We start from the raw sequence: 27,251 nt of genomic DNA on the forward strand, positions 1-27,251 counted from the left end.
CATTTAAGCACGTTATAGATAATAAATTGGGTTAGACTAATTCTTTAAAGAGATTATTACAAAGGTATTTACAGATCTGTTGACATGAATCAGCAAAAAGGTAAAGTCCAATGAAAAGAGGTTTTCATTCACAATATATATTCATTAAACCGTCCCCTCTTGTTAACGTATAATATAGGTATACAAGTGAGCTGATTTAATATAAAACCAATCTATACACTTAAACAAATACAAATAGTTTTTTTTATCTATTCGATTATTTAGTATAATGATATATACACAGAGAGTGGTTAAACATGCAACGGAAATAAAAAGCGGATTTCGTTTTACTTTACGAAAATAAGTTCGTGTTGAAAAAAATAATTTATAACTTTATCACCGGGAACGTTTAGTAATTATCATTTGGTTCATGTGAGATACATTTATTGATAAGTGGAATTCTAGAATTCTGGTTTGACATTTCATCGTTTCTTCGGATACAAATCATCTGGTGAAACATTGCATTTAAAATATTTTACCACATGTTTCATGCAATTTGTGCTGCGTTTTTTAGAAGAATAACGGACATTGTTCTGCTGAGGCAAATGCAACTGCGATAATTCTGGAACATAATCAGGAAGGCGATTACAAGACTTCTGGAATTAAACAACCTCAATATATAGGACGATATGCCATAGACAGCAAACAGTGGAATGAGTATGCATCGCTAAGAACTAGGAGATAAACGTGCATTTCTAATAAGAAATATGTAGTGTGATAGATAAAAACGAACCTTTATTATCAGAGATCGATATTTTGACAAATTTAATATACTGGTAGATAAATTTTCAACAATGGCATTCGACAAATCACCAATTAAAAAGACAAAATCTTCCGTCACAGTAATTCATGTGGCGGGAATGGAAAAAGAGCAGACGGATATATCCAATGGATCGTCTGCAGACAGTGAGACCAAATTCCCACTGGATTCCAAAACGTCCAAGGACTCCGCACTGACAGTTTTCGTCAAGTTACTGATATCTAGTATTTGTGGACTTATATTTGGATTTGCAATGGAAAAATCAAGAGGTAGGTCAACATAAATATATTGCTGAGTATCTGGATGAAGCTTATTAATGTCTGTGTCATTTGGTCTCATGCTAATAGTTGTCTCCAGATTTTCTTTTCTATATACTTTCTGTATTCCTAACTTGTTTAGGCCATGTTTTGTTTCTGTTTCTTTTTGCATAGTATTCTCTATTCGTTATTTTTAGCCCCTTTATATTCTTTAATATTCTTTGTCCCTTTGTCTTTTCTTCTCTACTCTGGCAACACCTATAAAACCGTCTTTTATATAGACTGATTCTTGAATACCACAAAGAGGTCCCCGATTACATGCATGCAATAAAGGATAAAAGAAGAACACATACAATTGTATTGTTATCTTCATTATTCTATTTATATTTGATTATGTTAAAACAAGAGTACCCCATACAAACCTTTGAAGACAAGTTATTTTCAACTGTTGGAACCGTTGCAATTTTATTTTCTTCCAGCTTAAGTACTTTTCCACTAACAGACGAATAATTCAAATCAATTTTTCCTTTTCTATTCATACTCGTTTCAAATTGCAATTCTCTTTTGGAATTGACTATTGATTTATGTGCATAACGATTGAAAACAGTTGAGTATAAAACTTCAATTAAGTAAGCAGTCATCAATTATTTGAAAGACACCTAAATATTATAATACGGATTGTAAAATTTGTAAACTGTATTTGAAACTTTGTAAGATAAGGCAGGGAAAATAGTTTTTATTCAACAGTAGAAAATAAATGTATGCTACTTCTTAAACAAATAATAACACTCCCAATATATTACATTATATGAGTAAGTACAATATACAAAAAGGATTGAAAAATTAAGTTTGTGTATTGAAACAGGCGAATATAGACTAATCTTAAATATTTAATCTTATGATTTTCTACACATACTCATAACATATTGAATAATCTTTTAAAACTTCGGGCTATTTAAATCGGCTAATGTTATTTAATTACAAAAAATACATCTATGCGAAAAAATTCTCATGAAAAGCCATCTGGACAATAAGTCTTATATCTGGATTTTGTAACGGGATTTGTAAAGAAATAAAACGAACAAAAGTACACATGCATAGCACATGTATTGTAGTTTTCAAAAGAATTTGATGAGAGATTGAATTGTATGGTAACTGGTTTGGCTTTACAGCGACGAAATGTACGGAATTTGGTTGCCATAATTTAATTTTGATTAAGTTCCAGAATTGTCACCAAACGGCTATCATATATAATTAATTAAGTTAAGATAAAAGAAAAGTTAACTTAAGCATCTTCCATAGAATGCATTTTGACCATAGATAGAAAACTGAAAATTTTGATAATAAAATTAAAAGAACCGCCATGCAGACTTGCTTTATGTCTACTGTAAAACTTGAATTTCAGAAACATAACAAACTGTTTAAAAAAAGTAAATAACAAAAATACCGAACTCCAAACAAAATTGAAAACGGAGCTTGAAGTTATCGAATTGCAAAATCAAAAGCTCAAACAAATCAAACGAATGGAAAACAACGGTTTTATTCCTGACGGGTGATAAAGGCAAATCAGGAGAGGATTACCTTTTCGACGTACTCGGTCTTTCTCTTCTTGCTTGGAGTTCATGCGATTCCTGAAGTTTTATTTTTTATTTTGATTTGTACCTTCTAAAAGGCATTAAAGAGATGTGAACGTCTTCGGGTTACTGCTGCCTTCATTAAAAATATAACATGGTAGAATGTCACAACCTTAACAAATGAGTAACGTTAAACAGACAAAACTGAAAAAAATATGTGTTTTCTCCAAGTTATTTGTTTAGAAATCTGTGCATTCATTGAAAAAAAGTAACAACATTTTTAAAACTTCAAGTGGCTAGTGTCTCGTGCATTTTCCAAACGGTAACATGAATATTCCCGTATACTGATTATTCTGTCTTATCAGTCTCTGTTGTTTCTCACAAATGCCGTGTATTTGACGGAGGGTTCCAAAAATATTAATTTGAAGGTAAACTTTGACCTAGTCGGAGGTCAAACTAAACAGTCTGTCTCACTCAAGGCTACACTGCATCGCAGTTCAAAACAAGAAGACCAACATGAGTTTTACATATACAAATATCATAAATCAATTTGAAGTAAACATGTATTAAATTATCTTTGGATTGTTGTTGCATGTTGTTTATTTTTGGTTGTAGGTTTAACTTTTAGTATTTGCTCTGTAAATAGTTTATCAGTTTTGTTAGATACCACTGAAGTCAATTCAGAGAACGATCGATAAGCTACGAACGGATTTTTCAACAGTTAAAATGAATCTCAAATAAATTGATAAAACTAACAAGTGTATAACAATCATGTAACGATTTTAGAAAATTCTAAATGCAATAAAATGAAATTAAGATTATCATTGACAATGTTCAAGTTAATCAAAGTACTCAAATACTGATGGCCTACACTTTTACAATTGATTTAGTAACGTTTCACATTTGGAAAGCAAGCCCTTAGAAAAGACAGTTGTTGCTATCTTCTATGGGACTGTATAATAGCCTGTCAATATGAAGCTTCTTTTAACGAATGTTGTAAAACTGCATGTAGCCTGTTGAATTTCTTCTCCCGATTCCTTATGTTTATATAATGCTGCTGTTGAAATTGCCTATACCCCAAAGTATGTCCATAACTCATTGTAATTTACGTCAATATTAGCCAAGCTTATTAATATTTTAGAAAAAAGTAAAATCACAAAAATTCTGAACTTAGAAGAAAATCAATTCGGAAAGTCCATTATCACATGGCAAAATCAAATAACAAAATGCATCAAAAACGAATGGACAAGAACTGTCATATTCCTGACTTGGTACAGGCATTTTCAAATGTAGAAAATGGTGGATTAAACCTGATTTTATAGTTTTATAGAAAAGTAAACCCCCATAAAAACCCGCTTTAATGCAATATATTTTTGAGATTTGATACCATTGTAAGAAACATGTGCATTGTTGACCGAATGGTACAGTTGCTTAGTTTTTGTGGTAATATTTCCCTTAAAATATTGGATAACATTGGTTGATACTTCTATCTGCGTAGACTTAGATGCGCACTCGATCTTAGTCTACCAGTTGTTAGACATTTACCCATGGTCGTCAGGTTACCACCAGGTGTTCCTGGTTTCTCCGAAAAATAAAATGAAATTGATAAAATACGCAAGAATGTAAAATCAAGAACGTAACACACTGTGAATTCAAAATTTAGAAAATAAAACTGATAAAAGATCTAGAGTGCAGAGATCAAATTATTATTAGCTATAGTAAGTAAGTTGTATTTTGTATTTCTAGTAACTAACAACTGGAATACTTTACAAGTTATCAGTACTTTTTTTTACTCCATGTTGTCTTGTTTCTTGTACTTTATTTCTCCTGAACATACTTCCACAAATTTATGTGATAATTCTTCTTAACTATGTTTCAGAAGAGTTTTGTTGTAAGTTATAGATTTGGAATTAAATGATTGGGTCTATTTTTCTGTCATCATTGATAACTTAATGCTTTTGTATCGTAGTATGAAACACTAGACTACTAGTATATAGTCCTTTCTCGTTTAATTGTCAAAATCCACTTTTATGTACAAAGTTAACAAAAAATGAACTTTTTGATCGAATAGCATTTGTGATCACAAACTATTTGTACTCTCAGATTTTGCTGGGGTTAGTGCTGCACAGTTTTTAGTTTTATATGTTGTGTTTTGTGTATTGTTGTTTTTCTTTTTTTTTTAGCCGTGGTGTTTTCAGTTTATATTCGACTCATGAGTTTTAATGCCCCTCTGGTATCTTACAACTGCTTTTATTTCCTGCAATTCAGACTCATGAATTAGCCCTATCCCCCCTCCCCTCCCCCAAACATATGAAGATAAAATAAGGAAAGCAAACGATAAGAAGAATAAAACAATGTAAAGTATTTATAATCTTGAAAGTTATTACGTCTCCTGATTGTTTTCCAATTTAAATATGCTCAATACATCTAAAAAAAAATACCAATTCGTGTACATGTCAGGATAGCTTTAAATAATCATTGTACCATTGCATGTGTTGATGAGAATGTAATCTCGTATAAATCTCCAGGTCACACGAGATTAGATAGAAATCTTAATCATCCCTGTTATCAAATCTATTATTTATAAACAAGACCAAAGAACTCTTTTAAAACATGTAAATATGGGTACGAAGAAAAATGCTATATAAATAGGGTGATTAACTAACAATGTGTGTGTATTTCAACGCGAAAATTGGTAAATGCATTTCAAAATATTAAGAACGGTTCTAAATTTCGACAATATATCGTCTATGGTAGTTCTTTTAAAAGAAGCATTCGAAAATGATTGATAAGTTTTCCGTAACAGAATTGAAAATAATGCTGTAAGCACTAAAGACTTCATATTTTCCCGGTAGAATAATGAAAAACAGCAAAAAAGATTAAATATGCACATGTTTCGCTCATTATTTTGTACATAAATCAGGCCATTAGTTTTCTCATTTGAATTGTTTTACATTTGTCATTGTCAAGCCTTTTATAGCGAACTATGTAGTATGAATTTTGCACATTGTTGAAGGCATTACAGTGGCGTATAGTTCTCAACTTCTATGACATTTTGGTCTCCGGTGCCCTTGGAGAGTTGTCTATTTTGCAAACATACCTTTTCGCAGTATTTTTATACCTTTAGGTCGATCATCCTGATTAGTGAATTCGTGAGATTTCGTGCCTCTTACTCTTTCTTTGAGATAAAGAACAGCAATTTAAAGCGTTAATACCCGGTGTTGATTGCATTTGTTCTCAATGATGCATGGAACTAATTCTAGTCAAACTAAAATTTATACCAAGGGGGTCGTTTTGAATATTGGAGCGTTAACATCGTTGAAGCTCTTACTGTGACTTATAGTGACGAAGAACACCAATGATATCCGGCGAGGTTCTTCGCTTTTTGGTTTTGTTCGTGCTGTATTGGGATTTTGTTTCATGGTTTTAAGCGACTGATGGATACAAGATTGTCCCATCTACTTTTTGAATAAACAGTTGAGACTCAAAGTTTTAACCTTAATTATAGACTTAAAAGTTTTTACCCTAATTTTGTCCCTGAAGATATAAAACATGTCTAACGAAGAATGCTTCAAAAGCAAATCGAAGACAACATTCCGAATATTTTAATTTTCCTTTCATTTATGCTAAATAACATCACGAAGTAGAAATATTTCGATCTAAAGAATTATAGAAAGGCATTAAATTCTACTCCTAATAATAAAAAAACCCTGTCTATTTCAAATTCATTCTTTATAAACATCTTCATTCATTTTACGAAAAATGACAAGCTATCATTTTCTGTACATATTATTCTCTTTCATATACATATAATTTAAACACATTTAGTTTTCTATACGAATATAGGTATTGTACACAGAGAACCTATTTAATATTTGTTTATTTTTTAAAACTTTTATTTAATTTGTTTGAAGAAAACAATTATGTTTTTTTAATGTTCATATGGAGTTTCAAACATTAATTTTATTCCTGTCAAGAAAGAATTCATATAGGTAATGACCACACCTTAAACATCCATGCACACATGCGAATAAACTTTTCACAGCACACAAGCATGTAACAATTAATAAAATGTATTCATTTTATTCGGCTAAATTCTAAGGGACATTTTGGCCATGTTTATCTCCTCACAATTTTCTTAAGGAATATGAGTTAAAGGAGCTGTGGTGTATACGTCAATGAGACGGCAACCCACGAATTAATACCCATCAGACACCCAGACTTTAACAAAAGACATGATTGTGTCATCTCAATACGTCAATCCCTTCAAGTTGTGATTTAACTAGAACTGAATTCGAGATTTCCCTTCAACACCATATGCAAATAACAATTGTTACAATAAATAGCAAGATAAGACATAATAGATTCAAGGACAAAGTTTTTGACTTTGGACAGTGATATGAATACGTAAACTATGGGCTAATATATTGTATTCTCACCCCCCTCCCCAACCCCACCCCACCACCACCCCTTTTTTGAAGAATTACACACGATGAAACCGCGAATTCGTGGAATAAGCATTTAGTTGATGTTTCTGTCAATACAATTAATTATTCTGTTATTTTAAAAGAACACACACATCAAGTGGGTGGAGAAAAATGGTTGAACGACATTCGATTTTAAAGATAATATAAAAACAATAACGGATCGATTTTGACATTTCAGTAGTTCCGTATTTTTTTCATAAATAATTCAGAATTTATAACCAGTCGATTTTGACATTTAAAAATCTTTGATAATACTTAATGACTTTTTTCAGTGATATAGGAATTTTGAACTTCGCCATGCAAATAAATGTGTACGCCTTCGCCGAAACGGAGGAGTCATTAAGTGTGACCCTTGTCCGTCTGTTCGTCTGTACATCCATACATCCGTATGTCCGTACGTCCTTTATTGTAAGTAAACAACAATTAACGAATAATAACCATTAACTACTTTACCTTCTTGTGAAGATCCCCTTCCTCCGTTTCAGCAGGTTTGTGATTGCTTAATACTATTCATTTATTCTGTTTGTGGACCAACGTATATACCATTTTATTTTTATCATCTAAATTGTTGACTATCTTTTTTAGATATGCGTTTTCTAAGGTACACGGACCTTTTGATATGTTCTAACATTTTAAAATGAAATGTTAATATCTACGACAATTGAATATTATGATAGATAAAATATTTCAATAAGAAATATTTAAATTGTACTTCAGCCCATTATTTTTTTGTTCTGATCAAATGCACTTTCCCTTTATAAAATGACATGTAATTTTGGGCCTCTTAAAAATTTAGAGACTTAATTAGCGTGTTAACTTTTACAAAGAAAATTTATGAAATTGTATTGATCTGGTAAGAATACTCATTTTTAAAAAAATTCTGAAATTCTAAATAATTTCTTCAAAAATAAAACCGATCTGCTTAAAATGACAGATCGCTTTGAAATAAAAATAATACGTCGGAATTTAAGAGAACTAACTACAAATGCATTGCTGATGTGAATTGTACAATCTAGTTCGATAATCTATAATTTATGTTTTTAATTTAAAATCGAGTATAATACATAACGTTCAGAATCGTGTGAGTACTGTATTTTATTCATTTGATAGTGAGCAATGAAACTTTTCACGAGTTTTTGTGTTTTTCTATGTTTAGTTTTACAATTCTTTGTAATTCTCTGCATTTTAAGCAAGACATGAAACTCGTTTAAAATACAATTGTTTAGGTGTGATAAAAGGTCATATAGTACCGTACTTTTCATCCCATATTGAGTCGACTATTCTTAAAAGAATTTCGCTTTTCGGGAATACATTGCAATTTGTTCAAACCCATGGAGGCTTTGGTCTAATATCAGATAAAAAAAAAGAACTTTCAAAGGAATTTGTAACGCAATCTGTTATAATATTATACGACAGAGCCAAATTTGGTCAAGGAATCTGAGCTTTGCGTGAGGGAAATATATGCCTCAATTTAAAAAAAAATCCAAAACTTTTGAACACCAAAAGTTACATTATTTTCCATTTTATCTTTAAAACCGTGTGTAATAATTAGTCATATAAGTATATTTACGTTTGATTTTCAAATGTCCAATCGTTGTTACGGGATAAGTATTTTATGTGTTTCAAATCCGAGGTCTATTTGATAAAACAACTTTATTGCAATATCTTTTCCTTATAACTTGATAAATTGTACAAGTATTATGTAATTTTTATACATTGTGCCTAGAACAGTATTATGTCATTTCGCATGTCTCATTTCGAAATTTGTTAAAATTTAAAACAAAAATGTGTTGCATACCCCAATTGCGAAGTTTTGTTCATTAACCAGTTATTTGATTAATACATATTCTTATTGATTAATATAACTGTAATTTGAAACAAATAAGAGAGTCTCGAGAAAGTAATATATTGGAACAGTATCTAGTGCCAAAAAAAAATACAATGATAGAATGACGCTTTAAATACATACAACTGAAGGACACCTACGGGTGCGGGAATTCTCGCTACATTGAAGACCAATTGATGGCCTTCGGCTGTTGTCTTCTCCATGGTGGGGTGGTTGTCGCTTTGACACATTCACCATTTCCTTTCTCAATTTTATACATAATAGAACCTCTACAATACATATAAATTATGTTTTGTTTCTAAGTATAGAGGGTGCGGTAAAAAGTGTAGGTGGCAAATACATATTAATTATTGAGGACTTTAAAATGGATCAACTAAAATAATATCAATAGATATATCAATGTTGGGAGAGGTGTTAAACCCTTATCAAACCAAACCACAGAAAAAAGTTAGACCAATACTAAAGTGTATCTTTTACAACAGGAATGTTTTGCAAAAGTTTTTCAATCTTTAAATTTATTCCCCTGCATTACTTCTTCATCTGTATAATATTCTTCTAACACTATTTTGGCTTACTTTTTAAAGACCACCGAATTATAAATGTTACAAGATAGATAAAAACCGCTATTTTTGACAGAAATTGGCATATTTTGAGTATTTTGAGAAAACTAAATGAACTGGTATACCAAATCAAAAAACCAAAATAAAATATACTTTCTTTCAAGACCAAGATAATTAATTTTGATAGGACTTCTTTGCAATTTGAGCTGGATATAGTTTCTATTTAATATGAAAATATATAATTGTTGAAAAATATCATAAAAGTATGTAAATATTTTGATATAGTTCCCATAAGAATTTTACAACATTTAGATTTGAGTATACGAAGTAAATTTCGATTCGAAAGATCAGTCTAGATAATTCCGTTGAACATTTGCTGTCTATGTTACATATTTTGTTTTATAATGTACCATTTGAAATTTCAAAAAGAAAAAACTTTTCAATTTACTTATGCTGGATCGAAAGGATAAAATTAATTCCGTTCTATGTGAACGTGAGATGGTGGTTGATAATCCAAATCTCTTTTCACAAATAGTCAAATTCCTTGTTCAAGTTGAAAGTCCTCAGAAGGTGATTCGGATCTATATAACGAGTTTAGTTACATTTTAATCTCTTTTTATAAGTGTTCGCTAGAATGACTTTATAATAATCTTAGGGTTTGTAATCTATCTTTAAAATAAATATTGTAATTAGTTTAAACACTTGTAATCCGGTTATTTTGCCGCATTGAACAACATGAAACATTCAGTGAATACCACCGAAGACTAATGAAAATAAATTGTTATTGAAAACATGACTGATTCCTATGTTTTTAGAAGAACTTGGCACCTTTGCCAAACTAAAGATATCTAACATTTATGACTTTCTAGGTTAATTAAATAACGATTTATTCCTATCTGTGTTTTTTTTTAGTTTAACTGAATTACAGATACACTTACATCCGCTAACAAGATTAGATTATACATATATTTATATCTTCATAAAAAGTTCCCTGGTATATATACATAAACAGATAATTTAACACGAAGTGTAACAATAGTTAAAAAATCTTATTCCATAGACAAATGTATGATGTGATCTACCAAAATAAGAAAAAAATATTAGATAGTGAAAAAGAGTTAAAAGAAGATAAAAAAAAAAACGCTTTTGAAAATTAGTTTAAACATTCCATAGAAGCAAATACATGTATTCTCCCCCAAATTATAACATAATCGTAAATCATATGTTAGGAAGAATTTGTATTATTGCCAGATCTTTATTATATACATATATATGTCTTTTGGAAAATGTTGTTTGTGCTGTTTTTAGACCCTTTTACAACGAAATTTGTTTGACATGCACACGTATAAAAATTGCGGTTTTTATCCAACGCAGTCATAGGCTTGAACGTAGTTTTCAATTTAGACTCGCATATATATATATATATATATCTGGGTTAATTTGATAGGATAATTAGTAATTATTTGTCGAAGATTCAACAACAGAAACCAAAAAACGTACACAAAAAAATATTGTTAAAAAATGAATATTAATAATAATGTCGTATAACAATTTTTTAAAAACTTAAAAAGGACATTTTTTTTAGTGACGGACGTAAATATTTTCGAAAAATGGTGTCGGGATCGGGATTTGGGGGCCTTTCCCTGATTTAAGCGGGTGTCTTCAACCTGAATACACGTCGAGTACTTGCCACTGGACGTTGAGTAAGCAACAGACATCTTGTTAACATTTGAATTTAATCCTCAGTATTTTTTCTTGCGAGAAACAGGTCGAGCAAGAACGGTTAAACCCGATAGCCTGCAGGGTAGCTGTCGTCCATTGGAACTCAAATGGCCACATTATTATGACATTTAGTCTTGAGTTTTAATCATTACCACAGAAACAACATATACAAGTTTTGAAGTATGCAGTTAAAGATCCTTCAAATTCGGAATCGTACCTCCTACGCTAGTCAAGCTACATTGACTGTTTTTTAACGGACATACAATGTTAGAGCTAGCAAACTATATGGATTGATTGAAAATAACAAATTACTAGTAACAGAAACTATGCTTTGTAAAAGGCCATCTTTGGGCACCTCAATTTTTTTTATATATAAAAAACTTAAGGCATAGAGGATGATCTTGAGAGCCTTTGCTGATTTGCTGATTCTTTTTTTTTTTTTTTTTTTATATATTATAACAACTTTTTTTGCCCTGCCGTATTTGATTTCCTTTTGTTATAAGCAGCCTATTGAAATATGTACACCTCCATTTTTTTTTATATAACTTGCATAGAGGATGATCTTGTGAGCCTGTCATCTTTAGTTTTTTTTATATACCAAAACTTTTTTTGACCGGAATCTATTTTCTATTGTTATAAGCGGCCTATTTAAATATGCCAATTCATGTTCTGATTTCTTATAAACATTTTATTTACATGTTACAAATTGACCCTCTTTTATCCAGATATAATCTTTCAAGGATAAATAGTTTCATTAAAATCGTATAAAATTATACAATTAAAAGATTTCAATCAGTTTTTAAAACAGGTGCTGCTTTGTTAAAATCAAATCAGAATTTTTACTTTTAATTTAACCCATTTTATTGCTCCAAGGTTCCTGTCAGCTAATGTAGTTGTTTAAATACCAACAATCTTTTATTTTATTACTAATAAATGTCATTTTTATTAAATTACTGGCTGTTGAAATTTGATGAAGTAAAATTTTGAAAAAATGCCATGAATGAAAATGTTAATGATGAGTCTGAAAAATAGTACACCACCAACTAGATATATATCTATTAATTCCTGCGTCATTTTGGTCTCTTGTGGAGAGTTCTCTCAATGGTAATCATATCACATCTTCTTTTTTTTTGGCAATCATACCACATCTTCTTTTTTTGGCAATCATACCACATCTTCTTTTCTTGGCAATCATACCACATCTTCTTTTTAATGTTGTTAAGTTTCACATTTTTTGTCACAAAAAAATCGGTTGACCTTTTTAGAGTTTGTGTCATGGCCCAGTGGTCTAACGGTCTTAATATTCCATTTATTGCACCACTACCCTTTCAACACGGATGTTGTGGGTTCGTGTCCCACACATTCGACTTTAATATAATTAACTAGGATTGCCAGTTTCCCTTTTGAAGGTCGATAATTCTCTCTGAGCACTCTTCCAATAAAAACTGGTACCCAACAGTGCTGAAAGTAGCGTTAAATGATAGGCAATGTATAAAATGTCACCAGCTTTTGTAACAACGAAAACGAATACACATAAAACGCAAATGAAAAGCTCCATTTGGCTCGTAGATATATATACCAATTATAGTTTTAAGTTAAGTTGTAAAAATTGAATGCTTCATTCTATACAAACCTATGCTGCGGTCAACGCTTTTACACCTAAAAAAAGTAACAAAAATAATTCAATTCAAAAGTAAAATTTGTGTCAGAGTCCGGTCAAGCATTGACGCTTGTGAATATTGTTTTCTATTTTGTACAATGTAGTTGTATACGGTGAACCAACACCCGGAGTGATGATTGTGCGGTAGGGTTAATAAACCATTATTTTGCGATACTTTACGATAGTGTCTTTGATATCAAGTACTTCTATTTGTCCATATATGAAAAGTGTGAAAGTGGAATACAGAAGGGAGGCAAATAAAATAATAAAAAGACACATATTAAACAAAAACTGCAGATGCGAAAACGCTCTTTAATACTCTCAAATATAAGTCTTCCTCGTGACAGACACACGACTGACACACACTGTATAATCCTAAATGACGGTTTAGTCTTGTTGGGGATGAGAAGATCAAAATTGGACAAAACAGAGAAAAATGGAATATAGAGAATTTTCCAACAAAATATAAAACAATGACGTAACATGGTTGAAACATTATAGAATATATAACTTGCAACTATCAGGCATCCAGACCCTCGCTTTAACGAAACATGTCGAAAAAAATCCAACTGTGACACTGACAATACGAAATTGAATCATACATTCATTTATTTTAACTAACTATTTGTAGTAATACTTTCAGTATATATTTCATTTGACTGGTGTACATAAAAACCCCGGTATATCTATGAAATATTTATTTCAAAATGATACTGTAGTGGTAACCTTTATTTGAATATGATGCTGTATTGGTATTTAATATCATTTTTCCAAATGTCAGCCATAAATATTTATACATGAAGTATTTACGCATATCAGATTTGACTATATTTTAAACCAAGTTAGAAATAGGGCAATTGTTTTTTACTTGTTTTGTTGAATAATAGCGTTTATTTTTTTCAGTTTTTGTGGTTTTGAATATAGAAGTTCGATATTTTTGTTATATGTTTTTTTCACATAATTTCGCAAGTTAAGCTAGATTTTAAACAGATGACTAAAACAGATGAAATAAAAAAAATAATTCAAAGATAATCGAAAACGGAGAAAACAGTTTTCCATAAATCCAATGAGGATTCAAAAAACGCGAATTTAAAATCAACATACATAGCAAAATATGCTTATTTTTCCGGATAACATTAAATCTATCCAGTTTTATGTGGGGTCGAGGTATACATTAAATTTCTCAATTTTCTGCATGGTGTCTTGTGGATTGTTGTTTGTCTTTTTCGTTGTTCGTTGTTTTTTTTTTTACCAAAACAGTGCTTGTTTCTCTTTTAATAATGAATTTAAAAGTATAGACAAGTTTCTAATTTGTTAAATTTTTTTTTTCAGTTTTCGAACCAGTATCAATAAGACAACAGATGGTGTTTGAGTTGTTCATCATGCTGAAGGTATTCTTATCTGCAGTAGCAGCAGGTACGTTAACTATACCAGATGCACATTTGATAGCATATGTCAGTGATGTTTGAGGCCAAAATATTTGAAAATCCAAAATAAAATTGAGAAAGGAAATGGTGAATTTGTCAAAGCGACAACCACCCGAGCATAGAGAAGACAACAGCCGAAGGCTACCAATGGGTCATTAATGTAGCGAGAATTCCCGCACCCGTAGGTGTCCTTCAGCTGGCCCCTTAACATATGCATGCCATACTAGTACAGTGATAATGGGCGTCATACTAAACTCCGAATTATACACAAGAAACTAAAATTAAAAATCATACAAGACTAACAAAGGCCAGAGGCTCCTGACTTGGGACAGGCGCAAAATTGCGCAAAAAAAGCACATTTTGATAACAAATGTTTTTCAGTGAAGCTCGAGACCACACTATTTTACCATCCAAAAGATGTTAAAAAAATAAAAGCTTATGTTACAAAAAGGACAAAAAGTTTCGCCTTATATTGAAAAACACTTAAACAAAATAGAGAAATGAGGTACTAACTGAGATCTAATAGTATTCAAATATCAGCAAAACAAGACAAACCAGATAAAAACATGACTTTCAACATGAAAAGAACATACTGTGTGTATATTCCTGATTTAAGACGTATTATAAACAATTAAAGAACATCCTATTTATAAGCTTCTTTTTGTTGTTCTTTATTTCACTATTTTTGTTAACACATACATTTCATTATTTTTGTTAACACATACATTTCACTATTTTTGTTAACACATACATTTCACTATTTTTGTTATCACATACATTTCACTGTTTTTGTTAACACATACATTTCATTATTTTTGTTAACACATACATTTCACTATTTTTGTTAACACATACATTTCACTGTTTTTGTTAACATATTTCATTATTTTTGTTAACACATACATTTCACTATTTTTGTTAACACATACATTTCACTATTTTTGTTAACACATACATTTCACTATTTTTGTTCTATTTCAGGCCAGTTGTGTTTTGTGATTTTATCTATTATTCCTCCAGTGAAGGAGAAGTTTGTGCATGCTTTAGAGGAATATACGAGTTGTTTTTCACAGAAGACTCTCTTTACATCAGCACTTGGATCTTTCATTTTAGGAATCGGAATGGCATTGAGCGGAGCTGTAAGTTTAATACGGATTTCATATATGTACACTTATTACTTAATCACTTATCACAATAAGTGCAGAGGTAATAAATTGATAAAGAATTAGAGAAATGGCCTTCATAAGTTGAAAGTATTTTAAAATATGCGTTTTAACCGACTTTATTTCAAAATTAATTATGCATCCCAAACGCTTTTTAGCTTACAAAAGATTTTAATTACACGTGTTATTAAAATATTGAAAACAATGGAGTAATACATGCATTACGCATAGATATGTTTGCTCTTTCCGTCTGCTCATCATTGACATTTTTAAGGGAAAATAACTCTCTAATTACACTCTCAAATAAACACCTATGTTCCCTGAATCGCCTACACAACTAAAACTTTTTAAGTTGAAATTCATCAACATGCGAAAATCGATGCGAAAATCGCTTTACAATTATGTTTATTACACCTGTTTGGTAATCAGAAAGAATAACTTTATTTTATTTAAATGCCTAAGATATTTTTACTTGAAAACGTAACATTACAAATTCGATATGGTTTTTGTTGCAGTGCCCTGCTATGGTTTTAATACAGATAGGTACATGGGTACCGAATGCAAGTAAGTATATTATCAAGAAAATGTTTGCAATTAAGGACAAGTACAATATTCTCACTGAAGTGTTGCTTGAAATGTACCATGCTTCATTGCAAAAACAAAGACTTCAATAAAATATATCTATTAAATAGAACTTAAGAATAAAATCATCCCATTAAAAACAAATCAACGAAAATACCTTTTTTCCGGTTCAAGAAAACCGTTGATTTACAATATGATAATAAGTCTTAGCAATTATTACTTTAACTTCATGCAGAATTTTTAAAAGTATAAAACATGTCTTCTTGAACTCAAAATCAATCCAGGCAGGTAAAATTATTGAAAGAGCCAACTTTTATTTTGATGTAAATTGTTTAAACTATTTGTCTTCATTTAGTTAGGACTCCATTCAGGAAAAAACTCTTTCTGAAACATTTCAGGTTTTTGCATTTTCAAATAATTTAGTTTGGTTTATGAAATTGAACAAAAGTAAAATTGAGAATGGAAATGGGGAATGTATCAAAGAGACAACAACCCGACCATAGAAAAAAACCCAACAGAAGGTCACCAACAGGTCTTCAATGTAACGAGAAATTCCCGCGTCCTTCAGCTCCATTAATCTTATTTTTGTGGATTTTTAAAAATATATAATCATTCAATAATTATCTAAAATATCTTTACCATGTTTACTGTATTTAACATTTTAATATATTTGTATTATTTTTTATATTTACAGTATTTTCACTCATTGGTTGTTTACTTGGAGCCTTGGTCTACGGAATGATCGCCCCTTTTATAGAAAGATTAACGAGACCAAAGAACCCAATGGAAAAACACAGGTATTTAGATTTCACTTTCTATGTTTAAAAAAAAAATATATACAGTGAAACATGACTAGACCGAATCCTGTATAAACCGGAAACCTGTATAAACCAAACATATTCGTAAGCACGCCAACTAATGTGCGTTGTGAACCTGATAAAACAGAACATTGACCAAAACCAAACAAAATCTAAAGTCTCTAAGAGGTTCCGTTTAAACAGTTTTCACTGTACCTATAATGTCTTACCTTTATAAATTGTTATTTGGATGGCGAGTTGTCTCATTGGCACTCACACCACGTCTTCCTATATCTATTCACTGTATCTTATTAAAACATTTCAGGGTTTTGAAAACATTGATTTTATTTTGTCATATATATTTAGAAATGAAAAAAACAAAATAAACGAAAAAGTCGACAAAAAACTGTTTTAAGAATCGGTGAACAAAATCAGAATTCAGAAAAAAACCAAAGAGGTTCTTTAAACAACTAAGTAGAAACCCAAGACTGAGGAACACGAACCCCTATATTTTTCGAGTTTCAACTGATCGTAATTCTGTGTAAAGAGTTGATTTTAATAAAGTTTAATTAGTAACTTTGGATTTGACGTTTGAGTCGGTAAATATCTTATTATTTAACATTATTATACTTCATACGTTGAAATGCCAGATTTGGATCGATTTATACGAAGGAGACAATTTACTCTATTCCGTGGCTCAGTGGAAGATAATTTATGTTGAATGTCACCCTCTTCGCCGCGGTCCACAATGTTTTCTCGGGGTGATAATCTGCTCTATCACCCTCTCAGCTGTGTAATTTATATAATGTGTATTCAGTTAATCAATAATATGTAAATTCGGTCTGCATTTTGTTTTTGTATCTTTCAGTGTTCCAGCGACGTTTAAAATACCATTCTTCGCACTGGCATTGCCAATGAGTATTTTATTAGGAATAGTAGTTTTTATAATGGAATGGTTCTGGCCATGGACCAAAGACACAGACTTAATTCATGTGAGTATTTTTGCTTGTTGATAATCGAATAAAACCAGGACTTCTGGATTTTTAACAGACAAAAGGACTGTTGATTCCATAAACCATTCGTTTGTTTGTTTGTTTACTCCGCCTCTTTATCAAAGTTAATGAATTAAATATCTAAATTGAATTTAAAAAAGTTGCAACAATTTTTCGTCTCAAGAAGTCTTCTAACAAATGAAAAAACGAAACTAATTCTTGTGTTTTGTCTAATTGTATCGATACAAAGTATTTACATTTAACTGAAAAAAATACGCCCCCTTATGGTTGCATTTTGTTTTGCTTATCAATTTACGACATTTAAACATCAGTAAATTAATGTTGCTTTTCCATATTTTACGGTTTTAACATGGCATTCTTATTTTGTATTTTAGAGAAGTAATCCAGCATCAGCTAATGTTTTAACAGCAGTATCATGGCCGCCATATGCTGCCGGTAAGTATTTATTAATATTTTGATATACATAATTAATAGCAATTTAATTCATCTTATATAAGGCAAATATTTAGATTGACAGGCAAAGTCCAAGCATAGCCAAATCATACCTGCCAACCTCTGGAACCGTGTATGAGGCATAATATGCTAATTACTGTGTCTACCTGATGATAGAGGATTAACAAACTGAAGCCGTGTCTTAGAATGGTCTTAGGACACGTCTTAATCCTAAGTCAGGTTAAAGAAAGTCTCCTAAAATAAGATATGTCCTAAATTTGGTCCAAAAGTAAAGATATATAAATAGGTGTCTTAGGATAGTCCTAAAGGTTACAATGTTCTAAAACGTAATAAAAACAACTAATATGGCATAAACTCAATACTCAAAGTATTTATACATTATCAAACTAGCATACTGTTATAAGAATTGAATTAATAAAACATTTGTTTTTCAATAATTGTTAAAGATTCAATTGTATTACATTAAATCATTTCGTGCTGCCTTTTTTTGAAGCCTAAACATATTATCATTATAAGCAACATTTTTGCGACCAACAAAACGGTGCAATATTAATTTATTTAAATTTAGGAAAAAAATACTTCTTTTTAACTTATCCTCATTCGATACATGTAATGAAATCGAGAGTTTATGTTCTAAAATTGCAGCACGAATATCGCATTTAACAATAAGTTTTGTGTCTATTTAATTTTCGTATAAAGTTCATTTATATTTTTTATCATATCTTAAACGTATTTAGTAGTATTACGTTAAAACTTTTATTTTGCGTTAATTGTTTTCCAAATCAAAGTCATCCTCCCTCTCTTCACATATAGATACTAAAATATGTCATAGGAATCTTTTCAATTATTAAATAAATATGTTAGGGGATGTCCTAGGACCATCGTAGTTAGTCCTAAGACAGCTTTGTTTTACATCATAAGACATGTCTCAGACACGTCTTAAGACCATCATAAATAATTTCCTAATACATATCTTAGGACATATCCTAGGATACTTTCATTGACACGGCTCCTAATTTGTGGAAGGCAACGCCATAGCCATGGCAAAATGCAAAACACAAGATAGACACTAATTTAATAGACTGAGAAACAAGACCATATCAAAAGACGGTGATATAGAAGGATAAGCAGATCCTGCTCCACATAAATTGTGCTATCCACAATTATATAAGCAGTCAAATGAACAGATGTCCAAAATGAACAATATCTCCAAATTAACAAGCGGCTTTTGATAAGCCAATTAACAAGAAAATATATCAAATTCTTTAAATGAATACACATTATATTTCTGTTATATACATTTGTTAATATAAAAAACGCAAATTTTATTGGAAGAATTTGTTTTACTATATTTCAGGTATAATCCTAGGAATTATACAGTTACCGTTAGTTTTATTTGTACAAGACACAGTAGGTGGCAGCAGTGCCTACGTCACAGTGATGTCACAATGGGTTGTTACAGACAAATTACAGAAAATCTTTCCATATCTTGCCAGTAAAAGATTAGGCGTTGGTAATTGGTGGCAGGTAAGTCTCGTGGAATTGTAATTATATAAAACCAAGATGTGGAAGGATTCTAGTAGTCAGCACTTCGGTGTTGACATGAATATCAATTAAATGGTCATACTTAGAAATTTTAAAATTAAAATTCAGAGATATTAATTATTCGAATTACTAAAGATTCTCTGATTTCAGACATAGATTAACTAAGCCGTATTTGGCACAACTTTTTGGAAATTTGTGTCCTCAATGCTCTTTAACTTTGTACTTGTTTTGGTTTCTAATTTTTGTTTTCTGAACAGCACTAATGAGTCTTATGTAGACGAAACGCGCGTCTAGCGTATCGAGTTATAAGTCTGGTACCTTCGCTAACTATAAGAGACAGCTATCCACTAGCGTATAGATAACATGCATGATCCGACCGAATGTGGTCTCGTATATATGCATCCCGATTGCCTTTTTATCCTGGCGCCGTGGGATATACAAACACACACGACAAAGACAACAATTTTAAAAGAAAAATATATATTGATCTGACTTCAGAAATAGCTTATGTATTTAAATTTCAGACGGAAACGTGAAGTTATAGTCGGTCCTTTAAAATACACTTTGTTTCATTAACAAAAGTTGGAAATATATTTTCAGCTTACTTATAAAACTTTATATATATATATATATATCGTATGATTAACTTTTATTTGCAGGTATTTTTAGTGTGTGGCGCAGTAATTGGAGGGTTAATATCAGCGTCGGCGTCATCATCATTAACAATCGCTTATGGTGCACCAGCACATGTAGCCTTTTTTGGGGGATTTTTACTAATATTTGGAGCAAGATTTGCTTCAGGATGTACAAGGTATATATGATTTCCATTTTAAACGCCCGGGCAGAAGGTGAACGTAATAAATCTGATGCCTCGTGAAGCGAGAGCGTCAAATTCTCCGCACGATAAAACCCATAAACCATTAACCATTTTGTGAATACCTATTATGTCTGTTTTGGTCATGCTTTGTTGTAAATTTAATGGAATTTGATGCGGCTGTCAAACAAGTGAGAGGTTCAGCGCTATAAAACTAGGTTCAATCCACCATTTTCAATATTTGAAAGTGCCTGTAGCAAGTCCGGAATATGACAGATGTTGTCCATTCGTTTGATGTGTTTTATCATTTGATTTTACCATGAAATTTGTGACTTTCCGTTTTGCATTTTCCTCGGAGTTCAGTATTTTATTTTAATTTTACTTATTATACCAACACTTTGAGTGGTCTATCAGTGACAGGTTGCAAGAAAAAAAAACTTCCCCTTGTTTTAAAGTGGAGGTTTAGAATTTTCGCTTTCATTCAAGTTTCATTCATTCATTAAAATATTAAGAATTAAAGTGTTTGGTGATAATGTCAGTCACCACTCATCTACTACATCATATAATAATATTTCAATTTCAAATGTCATAAATAAAAGCAGCAGCAGAATATCGATGTTCGAAATCCATAAATCGATTTAGTAAAACAAATCCGGGTTACAGACTAAAAGGAGTAGGTCCGGTAAGGGTCCATTTCGGCCTCAACTTTTAAATTCGTCTAACGAACGATTTTTGACACTTTTTAAACACTTAATTGTCTGTTTTATATGATTCAATTAGTTTATTTGAAAGATTTTAACTGATTAAGTCATCAAAAACACTCCGATTCAAGCTGAAATATGAAAAATCTATCAAATATGCCAAAAATCGTCACTTTTCAGATGGTTTTTGTCAAAAATGAAAGTGGCTGCATCCGTGTTCATCCTCAACCTTTATATATATTATGTATTATCATCAAATACAACTTACATTTCAATATTATGAATGAACACGAATGCGGCCACTTTCATTTTAGACGGAAACCGTCTAAAATTTAACTAAAATTCTAAAATTGTGAAGATTTCAGCAATTTAGGATGACTTAATGATGCTAGTACCCGATATATGTGCACTGTATTGTCAAAAACAGCCCATATTTATGCAGCAGAAGCATTCTACTTTTCAATAAATATCTTAACGATAACATTTTCATAATTTTCTAAAACTGCTCTATTTTTTGGCCAAAAAGGGGTCTTAATGAACCTACTCCTTTAAGGGAACGCATCAAATATAAGAGGAAAACAACGACACAACAGAAACACTTAAATGCAACACACAAAGAAACGAACTTTAATATATCAATGGTAATTTTCCTGACTTGGTACAGGACATTATAAGAAAAAATGGTCGGTTGAACCTTGTTTTGTGGCTAGCATAAAACGCTGCATATGAATAGTGCTATCAAAATGTAAAATTAGATATTGAGAAAACCTATCGTTTTGTAATATTCGCAATTTCAAAAAAATCAACATCATGTTTGAATGTAAAATATTTACGAAGGACTCTTTACTTTTCAGTGGTCACGGGATATCAGGCATGGGTTTATTAGTGTGGATGTCGTTTGTAGCAGTTCCCTTTATGTTTGGAGGAGGAATAGCAACTTCTTTCGCTATGAAAGCTACCGGTGCATTGGAAAATTATGTGACGTCGACCGGTGCTATTTGATAAATTATATCTAGAACGAAGACAATTTCCGGTAGTGTCTATTTCTGGTGCTTACAACTATGCAAAATGACAGGACATGGGTAGTTTAAGTGATTTTGAAAAAAAACCCAACATTTACAGATAAAAGAATCGTTGACCAAGTTTTTACAGACCGTGCATGACCTTCATGGGTTGTCAAGGTCGTAAAATCACCATCATCATCACGTGATTGAATGTGCAATGAAATTAGTGTAACAATGACGTTAATAATTTGCTAGAATTCATATTACTGCTAAAGGGGAGATTTTTTTTTCCGAGCAATAACATCAGAATAAATGACAAATTTTCTTTTTAGAAGAATCCTTGACTAAAATATAGGTGTGAACAAAAACCTAGTTGTCAAGTTAAGTTAATGCAGGTAATTGCCATACAAAGTAGTCAACCACTTATTTAGTAAGATAATTGTATTAGATTACAGAATTGAACAAATCAAATGTGCCAAATGATACTTATATTGTGATTATATCCATATTTACACATAATTATTATATCATTTTAATTTATATATACGTGTATATATATTTTAACAAAATCAAAAGTTGTATGATTATAACACCTCATAGGAGTTTTAGTTAACCAGATTTATTTGTTATCGGCTTTTTAAACTACATATTGAAGTATTATAGAATTCCTAAACCTGAGGGAGCAAACATTCAACTTCAAGGGAGGGTCATGTTTTGTCCCCCTGAAAAATGATATTTTTCCTGCGCAAATCGCGAACAATTTTATTTAGTTTTTCAAAGCTATCGATCAGATTTTTTTCCAATATCTATCACTATCAGATATGGGAAATATGGGGATTTAGAATATTTATTTTTGTCATCTGCTTAATCAGAATATTTTTCTCTCATAAAAATGGAGTTCATGATATTTTTTTAGAAAAAAACCTTAACCCCCATTGAAGTTAAACGGTTGTTCCCTAAGACGTTTATTTTCCTATGTAATTCTAATTCCTGCTCTGTTACTTCATTTTTTTTTATCGAACTGAATAATTTAAGGAAATTCAAATGCATTTAAGTATTCCCCGGTGCAGTAAGACACGCACCTGTTTCAATGTTTAAAAACATAGCTTATAACTTTTTTGCACTGCAACAAACAAATTGTGTCACAAGAGAAAGTATATTATAAAATAAGTTATATGACTAGCTGTTCTATTCTGTTTTGTTTCCGTCTATATATGGGGCATTATTCCAAGACGTTGTATTAATCATCATATTTCATTATTTTTTCATTTCATTTTGTCCTTCATTTTATTTAAACTTGCCAATTTGTGTAATTTTTATTCATTGAGTTGCTCTACATTTCTATACAACGTCGATTTGAAAAAAATCCTTTAACAATCTAGTAGACAAATATTTCTATAACAATCAAATAGACTAACAGAAAGTTTTGAATTTAAAGTCACTAAGATTTTTGAAAACAAAAGTAAAGCATATGCCAACTTGCAAATTGTATCCCAAATTATGTAATATTCTTTTAGACAGAATAATCAAAAGAAAGGGTATCCATTTATATTGATATTCATCTGTTTGGGTAAAGGGAAGTAATCAGAGTTCCAGTTTTAATATAATTACAAATGTTTTCTTTTATTTGATGTGATATCCGTTTGTATACAACATATGTTTACATTTGTAGTGTTAAGAACTATTCAATATTTCAATTAAGGAACAAACAGTTTGACGGGTTGTGTTCATTTACCTTGTGTGATTCTGTTCCTGGATCATTTGTTTATTTTGTTTTTCTACATTTGTCATTTATGCTTTTTTCCTCATCGTACTTTCAATTACAATCAAATGGTTGCTCCCTTATTCAATGTGCCATACACGCTTTATAGCCCTTTTACCTCAGTTGCCAATCATTAATTTATTATTTGTAGTAACCATTTCTCAATAATATCGTGCATATTCTTGTATTTTTCTTGTAATTTTTAAACCCACCAGTTTTAACAATTAACAAATGATGTACAGACAGATGGGAAATAGGAACCATTCGATCAAACTTTCTAATGGATAACAAACTTCCCGGATGTTATACGATTGTGTAGGTTAAGGTCACACGGGTCAGACGGCAAGCTATTTTACAGCTTAACAGTTTCGGTACTGGTTTTCGCACTTGTTAATATAAAATAAATTGTTACAGTCAAAAGGCAGTTTTTTTTTCGTCTTTTTTTTAAATTTTTTTTTATATCCCAGTTAAGAAACATATTAAGCATATTTGATGATTTAGTTTTGGGCTCTTACTGTATTTTGTCTATAAAAATGAAAAAAAAAGTTTTAATAATCAATTTAGTTTTTGGCAGAAGAAAACGTTAAACATAATGATAAAAGTCTTACGACCAAACGCAGAACAAAAGAAAATTACTGAGCAATACACAGTTCTAAATACTAGTATAAGAAAGTATTGTTTGTCTGATAAGTGAAACAGGTTGTGTAATATAAAAAAAGATATGCAGATATTCCATATTTTGGAAAGTCTGACGACTCAGAGGCTGACGATGATAACGTTTAAAAACTGTTCTATTGGCTATTTATATGAAGTTTATTTTAGTACTTTACCACTTTCACTCGTTTTGATTTGAATTGTATTTTGAATTATTGTCATTATTATGGCTAAATTTCAATTTCACAATAACTGCGCACATAACTGACAGATTTGTCTTGTACAATTTGGAATCACCTCAACTAACAAAAGATTTACCGCACTTATCAACGCCTAGAAAAAATACATTTACATATCAATTTGACGATCATTTCAAACTAAGTGTAGCAGTATCATATGTTACATTTATGTGTGAACTTTACTTGCCAATGGTATAAGGTTTTGCAATGCATTCATGATTTAGTCATATCAAGTCCAGTGTGTTTTATCATCAACAATTACAAACAAATTGAGCCATGTACAATGAAAGTCTCTGCATACAAGCAGTATAGATTGACCTTATAGAAATACAAAATTTTGAAGGTGTTTTTATACTATTTGTAGATTGATACACAGGACCGTAGAATAATTTATATAATGTTTGAATGGACAATGTAGAGATTGTTTTTGTTATCATTGTTACAATACGACATTGTATTATATGTTGACTTTGCTATTATTGTTGATTTTCATATTAAATTTCTATATAAAGATTGCTATATTTATCTTTTTTGTTTGGAAATTGGAGTGAAAAGAAAGACACAAATGTCGTGAAAGCCATTTAACCATAGGGTAATATAACAAGAAATTATTTATTCATGTGATGCTGCTGATGCGCTTTTTCATATTTACCTTCATCCTAAACATTAAAAACTGAACATTTGAATCCAGGCATGCGTAAATACACTGCAATGGCTGTCATAGATGACCACATAGAGCATAAACTGAATAGCCAAATTTATATAAGGTCAATTGATCTGTGGGAGATGCAAAATAAGTTTCATACAAAACGCGATAGAGGCAATCAAATACCATACTCCGGGCAACAACATATATAAGTCATTATTAAGAAAATTAGTAAAACAGGATATAAAAAAAAACCGACAAAGAAATTTAACTATCTACTAAATACTACATAGCAATCTCCCCATTCCAAATCAAACCAAATATGAAGAATGCGAAACAGTCCCTAGTATCCTGGTTCATTCTTAAGCAGATGCTAGTTGTATAATCAATTACCACGTAACAATCCATTTGCGGGTTCTCCTAACATTACATTTTTTTTTATCTATATAAAATGTGTACACGATATAGAAACAAAGGAACATATATTTTTTATCTTCAATGTTTCCGAGATTTCTTATATTCAACTTTTCCAAGATTAAAAAATTATAAGAAATATTCACATGTATAAAATTTGCAACAATTTATTTAATGATGGAACAATAAGAAACGTATTTTTGTTAATTTGCTTTATATTGCTTTATATTTTGAAACTAATGTTTCCTAAAACGATGTTTTTTTCGAACTGTTGTCCTTGGTTCCCATATAGATAAAAAAAAAATCAGACATAACTGACAAATTGTTTGTCGTGTACAAACTGAAAGCACCACAACTAACAAAACATTCAACGCCATTACCAACGAGTAGAAAAAAGTATTAACATATAGATTTGACTGTCATTTCAAACTAAGTGTAGCGTTATCATACTCACAAGATCATTATTAATTAATTTAACATTTATGTGTGAAGTTTACTTGCCAATGGTATAAAATTTTGTTAGGATTCATAATTTAGTCATATCAAGTTCAGTTTTTTTTGTCATCAAAATTTCAAATAAATTGAACCATGTACAATGAAAGATAAGTCTCTGCATACAAGCAGTATACATCTACCTTACAAAAATACACAATTTTGATGAGATATATTGTTTTCTGTTAAAGAATTTTATTTTTTGACATATATTGTTTACCACTGTAGAAGCAAGATTATGATGATTCGCTTAATGAAACAAAAAAAAAATGAACATGTAATTAAAACAAGACATTTGTCAACATCTTTATAATATTGGGAGATCTTAAACCTGATTTCGAACTATCAAAGGTGTTTTTATATTGTTTGTAGATTGATACACAGGACCGTAGAATAATTTATATAATGTTTGAATGTAGAGATGTTTTTTGTTACCATTGTTACAATACGACATTATACTTTATTATGCTTCACGTTAAAATGCCATATTTTGATTGGCTAATACGATGGTATTACTCTATCACATGGCTGAGCGGGTGACAAACTTTTTAAGTATTACCCTTACGTCCAAACCAATCAAAAATCGATAATAACTTTTGATGATGTTTCTAATAACGGTAGTTCACATGTCATAGCATAT

General features: G+C 30.7%; 1 protein-coding gene across 1 annotated transcript; it reads left to right on the forward strand.

Annotated features, from left to right (window-relative positions):
- Positions 1 to 25,573, forward strand: LOC134719105 (uncharacterized). The gene is made up of 11 exons (XM_063582061.1): positions 1 to 100; positions 554 to 1,068; positions 14,238 to 14,321; positions 15,314 to 15,471; positions 16,011 to 16,059; positions 16,772 to 16,874; positions 17,743 to 17,866; positions 18,262 to 18,322; positions 19,698 to 19,867; positions 20,545 to 20,696; positions 22,255 to 25,573. Exons 2-11 carry the CDS (start codon positions 834 to 836, stop codon positions 22,400 to 22,402), a joined length of 1,284 nt encoding a protein of 427 aa, XP_063438131.1. The 5' UTR covers positions 1 to 100; positions 554 to 833; the 3' UTR covers positions 22,403 to 25,573.
- Positions 25,574 to 27,251: the final 1,678 nt, after the last annotated feature.

The sequence above is a fragment of the Mytilus trossulus genome, chromosome 5 (assembly GCF_036588685.1).
Source record: "Mytilus trossulus isolate FHL-02 chromosome 5, PNRI_Mtr1.1.1.hap1, whole genome shotgun sequence".
In the NCBI taxonomy this organism is placed as follows: Eukaryota; Metazoa; Mollusca; class Bivalvia; order Mytilida; family Mytilidae; genus Mytilus; species Mytilus trossulus.

Excerpts from the sequence above, each read along its gene's own strand:
- LOC134719105 (XM_063582061.1), top strand. The coding sequence starts at position 834 with ATGGCATTCGACAAATCACCAATTAAAAAGACAAAATCTTCCGTCACA. Across the intron at positions 17,867-18,261 it reads AAGACACAGACTTAATTCAT|AGAAGTAATCCAGCATCAGC; the intron begins GTGAGTATTTTT and ends TTTGTATTTTAG. Across the intron at positions 18,323-19,697 it reads ATGGCCGCCATATGCTGCCG|GTATAATCCTAGGAATTATA; the intron begins GTAAGTATTTAT and ends ACTATATTTCAG.